The sequence below is a fragment of the Glandiceps talaboti genome, chromosome 9 (assembly GCF_964340395.1).
Source record: "Glandiceps talaboti chromosome 9, keGlaTala1.1, whole genome shotgun sequence".
Taxonomy (NCBI): domain Eukaryota; kingdom Metazoa; phylum Hemichordata; class Enteropneusta; family Spengelidae; genus Glandiceps; species Glandiceps talaboti.
Window position 1 is genome coordinate 22,800,860 of NC_135557.1, and position 8,841 is coordinate 22,809,700.

The 8,841-nt window shown below is 38.6% G+C and overlaps 2 protein-coding genes across 2 annotated transcripts; both read left to right on the forward strand.

Annotated features, from left to right (window-relative positions):
• The first annotated feature begins 3,854 nt into the window (after positions 1-3,854).
• Positions 3,855-5,177, forward strand: LOC144439980 (beta-1,3-galactosyltransferase 1-like). Its single transcript, XM_078129209.1, has one exon. It carries the CDS (start codon positions 3,855-3,857, stop codon positions 5,175-5,177), a length of 1,323 nt encoding a protein of 440 aa, XP_077985335.1.
• An 85-nt stretch (positions 5,178-5,262) lies between these two features.
• Positions 5,263-7,149, forward strand: LOC144439981 (uncharacterized). Its single transcript, XM_078129210.1, has one exon. It carries the CDS (start codon positions 5,263-5,265, stop codon positions 7,147-7,149), a length of 1,887 nt encoding a protein of 628 aa, XP_077985336.1.
• The last annotated feature ends 1,692 nt before the right edge of the window (positions 7,150-8,841 follow it).

Sequence of the window (8,841 nt, forward strand, 5' to 3'; positions counted from 1 at the left end):
AATCTGTTTACCACATAGCACAGTGGACCTAATCTGTTCACCGCATAGCAAAGTGCACCTAATCTTTTAACCGCATAGCACAGTGCACCTAATCTGTTCACCACATAGCACAGTGCAACTAATAGGTTCACCTCATAGCACAGTGCATCTAATCTGTTCACCGCATAGCACAGTGCACCTAATCTGTTCACTGCATAGCACAGTGCACCTAATCTGTTCACCGCATAGCACAGTGGACCTAATCTGTTCACCGCATAGCAAAGTGCACCTAATCTTTTCACCGCATAGCACAGTGCACCTAATCTGTTCACCGCATAGCACAGTGCAACTAATAGGTTCATCGCATAGCACAGTGCATCTAATCTGTTCACCGCATAGCACAGTGGACCTAATCTGTTCACCGCATAGCACAGTGCATCTAATCTGTTCACTGCATAGCACAGTGCATCTAATCTGTTCACTGCATAGCACAGTGCATCTAATCTGTTCACCGCATAGCACAGTGCATCTAATCTGTTCACTGCATAGCACAGTGCACCTAATCTGTTCACCGCATAGCACAGTGCACCTAATCTGTTCACTGCATAGCACAGTGCATCTAATCTGTTCACTGCATAGCACAGTGCAACTAATAGGTTCACCGCATAGCACAGTGCACCTAATCTTTTCACCGCATAGCACAGTGCATCTAATCTGTTCACCGCATAGCACAGTGCACCTAATCTTTTCACCGCATAGCACAGTGCACCTAATCTTTTCACCGCATAGCACAGTGCACCTAATCTTTTCACCGCATAGCACAGTGCACCTAATCTTTTCACCGCATAGCACAGTGCACCTAATCTGTTCACCGCATAGCACAGTGCAACTTATCTGTTCACCGCATAGCACAGTGCACCTAATCTGTTCACCGCATAGCACAGAGCACCTAATAATCTGTTTACCACTTAGCACAGAGCACCTAATCTGTTTACCACTTAGCACAGAGCACCTAATCTGTTTACCACATAGCACAGTGCACCTAATCTGTTTACCACTTAGCACAGTGCACCTAATCTGTTTACCACATAGCAAGGTGCACCTAATCTGTTTACCACATAGCACGGTGCACCTAATCTGTTTACCACATAGCACAGTGCACCTAATCTGTTCACCGCATAGCACAGCGCACCTAATCTGTTTACCGCATAGCACAGTGCATCTAATCGGTCGCATCGCATCGCATCACATCGGTATGATTGATATGATAAAATGCGGACAATATCGATAAAAGAAAACATTCGACTGGCCATACCCCTGCTCTAAAGCGCTGGCAAAGACATAAATTCACAAAATTGAAAAGTTGGTAAAAGTAGTTTGTTAACTTCGGCGAAACGCAAATAAGATATGCGCATGTTCACGATAACATTTTAGAAAAGGAGCTGATGCATTGACACTGGCACTTCCTAGGCTAGCTTTGAACACAAGGTTTTACCATATAGTGTGAGATGTCGGTGGGCGACGATCACTCCTGGAAGAACAAATTCGAAAACAAACGATACTAAACAACGGAAATAGAAGTAGATAAGAAATCGAGCCATATTCACCACATCAGATTTTATTGAAGAGTACTATATGTTACAAAGACCATGAGAAAGGCGTGACTAACGACCATAACTAGCTAGACCAGTCAATCTAGCGAAAGAAATGGCCTGGCCTTGAACTAATTGCAAGTCAGTACATCTTGTTCAGAATTGTACAACATATCAAAAGTCTAAGAAAATCGAAGTAGTGGAAAAGGGCTGAAAATGAGTTTTAATAATCAACTAATTAGCATATTAAATACTGTGTGACGTAAAATGCCATGCAAGTAACATGTCTATGGATGGCTCTAAGGATAGGTAATTGCCCTAGTACCACATTGACGAATTCTTTTCCACATTTGCAGCATACTTGAATTGAGATTCAATAGTGCTATATCCATACCATAGAGAAATATATGTGAGACTGTATCTGTATCCCCAATCTTGTACTTTAGAAAAACTCGGCTTTCGTGACATACATCCTCCATGTATGTCTCCTGTTATAAGGAAATTTACTTGTATGTATGTATGTATGTATGTATGCATGTATGTATGTATGTATGTATGTATGTAAAAACATATATAAATTCATAATATAAAAACATAATATAATTCATCAGTGTTTCCAATTTCTTTCTTCTAGGAGTCCTAAGGAGTCATAGAACCGAAAAAATGAAACTTGTAGAATCCTGAGCTTGACTTTTCCTCTCCTCTTCTGGTGACAGAGCTAGATATATGGTGTCAGCTTTCAGCGGCTGTGCGTATCATACAGCGAAACGGTAAGCGCCCTTAACGTTTGGTGCTACATTACTTTTGTCCACATCATGGGCGCGTTCGATTTGCACAATCATGATTATGATTTATCAATCACAATCATGATTTTGCATTTGAAAAATACCAATCACAATCATGATTGGTAATCATAGTAATCATGCCCCGAACCATGATTGACGTGATTACAAGATGGCAGACAACGTAATCATAGGGGGTCGTGCGCCCGTGGCTGACGGCAAGTTAGAAATGACGGAAAACGTACATGATGTAAATAAATTGTGTTCGGTCAGATTGGTAATTTGTTACCATTGTAATCATTTTGACTATGTAAAATCATTAAATTTATAGGAAATGTCCGAAAATTTAAAAAAAGATGTTTACATGTAAGTAATTATGATCGTGATTGAGCATTTTGTTTACAACGTCGTTTCGTCAGATTAATCACAATCATGTTTGGGCAAATCGAATGCACCCCAGTGCTCAAGACAGCAGCGAAGAACGCCCTCATGTTTGAGATTCCAACACTTTCGTCTTCTGATTAATGCTCATTTCTGACCCGGAGGGATGATGACATCGATATTTTTATTTTATTATCTTCAGGAAAGTTTCTTTACTATATATTTGAGATTTGTAGCTATTTATTTGTATATTTGTTGATATCACTTTGCACAAACTATGGTCAAAGGGTAGTTGTTACTAATAAATCTTTACGCGAATTGCAGTTTTGGCTGTGTTTAATAATAGAATGGGTAGCGGTTCATACCTGAACCAGAATCTATTCTGTACATGCATGCATAAATGAACAAGAACAAACTTATACTTCGCTTAAGGTGGCGGTAGTGGTGGTGGTAGTAGTAGTAGTAGTAGTAGTAGTAGTAGTAGTAGTAGTAGTAGTAGTAGTAGTGATAGTAGTAGTAGTAGTAGTAGAAATAGTAGTAGTAGAATAGTAGTAGTAGTAGTAGTAGTAGTTGTTGTTGTTGTAGTAGAAGTAGTAGTAGTAGTAGTAATAGTAGTAGTAGTAGTGGTGGTGGTGGAGGTGGTGATGACAGTGGTAGTAGTAGTAGTGTTGTTGTTGTTGTTGATGTTGTTGTTGTTATTTTCTTCTTGTTTTTGTTTGTTGTTGTTGTTGTTGTTGTTGCTGTTGTTGTTGTTGTTGTTGTTGTTGTTGTTGTTGTTGGTGGTGGTGGTGGTGGTGGTGGTGGTGGTGGTGGTGGTGGTGGTGGGTTTAATATATCATGATTATTACTGGATAAATCAATCCATTTTTTACATTTGAGTCTTAAAGTCAGTGGACTTCCATACATGAATTGTTTGCTTAGAAGCAGAAATATAACATATAATCGGGAATCCCACACAAAGTATTGGTCAGTACATATATATTCACCTCTCTGTCTACATAAGCGATTTGATTGGACATTAATTGATATTCTTTACTCTCTCTTTAGATCCCTAAACAACTACTCTGTAATGCAACACAATCAAATCACATTGTGAAAACGTCATTAGCCAGCTAACACAATGGATAATATCCAGAACTATATGTGTCTAAGACTATCGAAGATCAGACTGGTCGTGCTTATCATCCTCGTCATTTCTGTGTGTTGTACCTTATTTTCACTATCCACATTAATGACGAAATGGCTAAAGAACCCCGTATTTCTTCGAAATGGTTTAAGCACACCAAGGAAGTATACCCCTATGGGTACACCAATGTCATCAACGAGATATAGAGATGCCAGAGTTGAGATAAGAATCGATACACAAACAACCGGACATGGAATGCAAACACGGCCTTACAACATAAGCCTCGTCAAAGATTGTCCTCATGACAAACTTTCCACATTTTGGACAGTCTTTAAAAATCACACATGTCAGGACAATATTTCAGACGACATTTTATATGAACAAGGTAACACGACTCTCCGAAATGGAAGTCTTAACAATTTTTCGAACACTTACTTGGTACATAATTCCAATATATGTAACGATGGTTTAGCCACAGAGACATCTAAAGGTGAGTTACTGCTGCTGATGGTAACGCCTACAATATTAGGTAAGTCCGAGGTGAGACAAACCATTCGTGAGACTAGAGGTACGGTCAAGGAATTATCAGGATACCGTATTGTGCAACTATTCATTATTGGGATTTCAAGCTCTGATTCTGTAATATCTCTGGAAAAAGTAAGAAATGAATATGATCGGTTTGGTGACATCCTGTTTGTTGATATGAAAGATACATATCGGAATCTGGTCAATAAGACAATTCTGATAATGCATTGGGCTGCTTTATATTGCTCCAATGCCAAATATGTGATGAAGGTTGATGACGATGTTTATGTTAATATGGTCAACCTCGTTCACATGCTCGAGTCTTCTCCAAGAAATAGATATGTCGTTTCTGTGGTCCATGGACATATAGTACCCATACGAACAAAGAAGAGTAAGTTTTACGTAAGCGAAGAAGATTGGCCAGAGAAATTGTACCCTCCCTATCCCAGTGGTCCTGCCTATGTGATGTCATATGACGTCACAAGAGACATTTACTTACATGCCTTAAACACACCATTGTTTGTATGGGAAGATGTGTATGTCGGAGTTGTGTTGAAGAAAATCGGCATTAAACTAACCAGCAACACTGGATTTGATAGCTTAGCACCGAAACGAAGGCTGTGTGAATTACAGAAATTAATAACTTCTCATAGTTGTGATGCTGCTAAACTGTATAACACTTGGAATGCCTTGTCAAAATACGAGGATTTCTTAGCTTGTGGAAATACCAACAAAAATATGCCGAATGGGAGTCTTTATGTCAATAAAGGGCAAGGTAATTGGACTTGGTAAACCATTTTTCATACAGTATCCAGAGGTTTGTCACAACAGAATTGATGAAAGGAAACAGTTTACCCTTGACCTCATCATAGTTGTAATGTCGAAAGCCAGTAATGCTCTCCATAGGAAATCGATTCGTGAAACTTGGGGAAAACAGCACAGTGGCAATGTCAGGATAGAGACAGTGTTTTTCATTGGTGACAATTCCACAGATTTGAAAATACGAACAAATATTTTGACTGAAGATGATGTCTATCATGACGTCATAATGATGAATCTTAATGACGATGATAAATATTCTGCGGTGAAAATTTTAGCTGCTTTAAAATGGGTGGAGAAGTGTAGGAACGCAGCATACGTTATGAAGGTTCAAGATAATACATATGTGAATATTGAAAATGTGATCGCGCTTATCCAAAATGCACCATATACAGATTTCTATGCTGGTGATGTTCGAATAGAGAAGCGAATCGAACGAAGTAACAGACTACGTCACTTTTTCCCGGTAGACTTCTGGTCACATTACTGGCTGCCGCCATATTGTTCAGGTTCCGTCTACATTTTGTCTGGTGATGTGGTGAAAAAGGTGAATGAGATATCGCAGGATATTCTCGTTCTTATTTGGGATGACGTGTTTATGGGTATTATTCTTAATCAGCTTCACATATCTCCTTTCCCATTACTTTACGCTGACACCGATAATGTACAGGTATATACCAGTCGATGTGCTATACTGAATACTCTGGTAACCACTGCACTCTCACCATACACGATGTATGACTATCAAACGGCAAAACAAAATATCTCAAGTCCAAATGGTACAAAATGTCAACATTTCCAGAAATATAACCATACGAACTTATCTGTTACAGATGTATATAGTGATCCTGTAAGCAACAAAGTGTACAATATGAAAAACAGTGTCATAAGTGCACCTTCAAGTTGTCAAAATGGTGTTGATCCTATACAGCTCATTATACTTGTATTTACACACCCTGTAAACTACAGAAACCGAATGGTAGCACGTCTGGCATGGAAACGAAGTCGACCATTCTCTGACCGACAAATTGTTGTCAAATTTGTGATGGGTCGTTCTGAAGACAAGAATATAAATGAAGTAATAGACAAAGAAAGCATCCTGTACAATGACGTCATTAAAGTTGACCTAATTGACAAACTTGAAAATGAACCGCTTAAACATCTTTTAGCATTTAAGTGGACGGCACATTATTGCCCATCATATTTTGTGATGAAAATCCTTGATAATGTATTTATAAGTTCAGGAAATTTAGTAGATTATTTGTCATCAATCACGACCAAATCAGAATTTGTGGCCTGCCCCAAAGTTATCAAGGGTTCAAAACCTATCAGAGAAAAGGGTAACACGTGGTACGTGTCCGAAGAAGAGTGGCAGAGTGAGAATTACCCACCGTATTGTGCAAATGCGATGTTCATCATGTCAATGGATGTTACTAAGTCGGTTGTTGAACATTTGTCAGGAAACCAACTATTTCGATTTACCGATATCCAACTTGGTGATATTCATGAAAAGATTGGAATAACTCCAATTGAGGATGAAAAACTCTCACATCATCAGCTACGAGCAAATAAAATTGACACGTTATTAGATGATTTTTGTACTTCCTCTCTCTCACAATCTGTGTTTACTAACTTCAATGATATTGTTCGAGAAGGCATATTGAAAGTGTTCCTTGCTGATAGTCATCCAAATTGCACTAAAAAAATCAGCGAATCGGCAACATATCGTAATCATGTTTCATTTCCAAGAACGGTTGGAACACATAGTGGTTCCACTAAATTTCAATATATTTTAAACACACCAGATCGTTGCCTACGTCACAGGAAAAGTTTACACCTCTTTATTATGATAATGACTAAACCAGAAAATGAAAATTTTCGGACACAAATTAGGAGCACTTGGGCGTCACAGACGGCGCTCCAAAGCCTGGGTGTTGACTATTGACTACTTTTGTTGTTGGAAATACTAGTAATGCACTTCAAAGTTATATAGTGGATGAGGCTATGAAGTATTTGGACATCATATCTGGAGATTTTGAAGACACCTTCCACAATCAAACACTTAAGACAGTTTTTGCTCTGCAGTGGGCTTCCAAATTCTGCAATAACACAAACTCTGTTGAAAACAGGAGACAGTATGTTTATTAATGTAGCAAACATCATGAGTTTTCTAGGAAATGGACTCATGGAGGCAAATTGGCTTGTAATTGGTAATGTATTGCGAAACACTGTCCCAATCAGAGATCCAACCAATATACTAGTATACTACACATCCATTGAGATTTATCCAAACAACACTTATCCAGAATACCCATCGGGAGCTGCGTATATGATGTCATCAGATGTTGTACGCAAGGTATACGACGCATCATCAAACATTCCGTTGTTTCCATGGGAACATGTGTACATTGGCCTCGTTCTGAGAAACCTCTCAATACAGACTCGACAGCAATCGAATTTCCTATTACAACCAGTGACTAAGATTCCAGATGTGTGTTATATGAGAAACCTGTTTAATTGGTGTCACCAATAGACATGAGGAACAGTTTCATTCAACTCCAAAACAGTGGAAATGTTAGCTGCTTTGAAAATGATACGGTAATCAATAATCCAAACCTTGTGCAAACTTGACTCATATAAATTCTATAATTGCTGTCATCGTCGTTACACCCTTAAATCAAGGGGAGTAAGTTAATCACACGGGTTCATTTGCATGTAATTATGCATTTCTCCATCCAAACGACGTAATCCTAACGTAATCTTGAATAATTAACGACCAAGCTGGGAATCACTATCTTTCTCGGTAAATACTGGTAAGATGTAAGACAAAAAGAAATAAAACAAAGGGTTGAATTGGATTACCGAGAGTAACTAATGTTTTACCATACCCGGTTGAAATATACTGAATGAGTTGAATACAGGTTTGTATACTGTGCGTTTATATAATTTATAAACTGTAAATGTACTTCATGTCCCGTGACTCGAGTATTCACACAGCTGTGTTGTACGCAACACTAAATGTTTTTTTTTCTCCACCTTACCTTTCAAAGTTTGACTAAAAATATTCCAAGACATTGTGCCATGTACGTATTTGTCAAAAAAAACCAAAACATTCCGAGCCAATAATTATATCACAAACGCATGCTACTGAGCTACGTGTTGACGACTGTTTACTGTGGCCTGTTCTGATCTAGCTCTCGCGGTCCTATAATATGCGTTCCTACAGTCCGATCACATGTCGAAGTATCGCGGCGCAAATATCCAGTGTTAGGTTCTGATCATGATTATCGCTAACATGCTCGATTGTCACATAAAATAAGTGTACTTGAGTGCCGTTTATCTTTTTTCACTGTTTGATTTTATTCTTGATGAGCCTTTTCGATGTCTGAGCGTATCATTATTACAAGAAACTTCGAGAATTTGCATTGAGTAGTTTGAATCAAACGTACAGAGAACGTCCGTATGACCATAGACCCTGCACACGGTGCAGTGTAACAACGTCAATGTGGCTACAAGATCATCAACACATAACAAGATGGACATTTGGTAATTTTGTGAGTCTCCCAAAAGACTACCGACCAAAACTGTGACATACAAATAAAAATATTTTTGTCCAAGTTTGAATAGTGTTGAGCAT

What these genes read in the sequence shown, in the direction of transcription:
- LOC144439980 (XM_078129209.1), top strand. Translation starts at nt 3,855, where the DNA reads ATGGATAATATCCAGAACTATATGTGTCTAAGACTATCGAAGATCAGA.
- LOC144439981 (XM_078129210.1), top strand. Translation starts at nt 5,263, where the DNA reads ATGTCGAAAGCCAGTAATGCTCTCCATAGGAAATCGATTCGTGAAACT.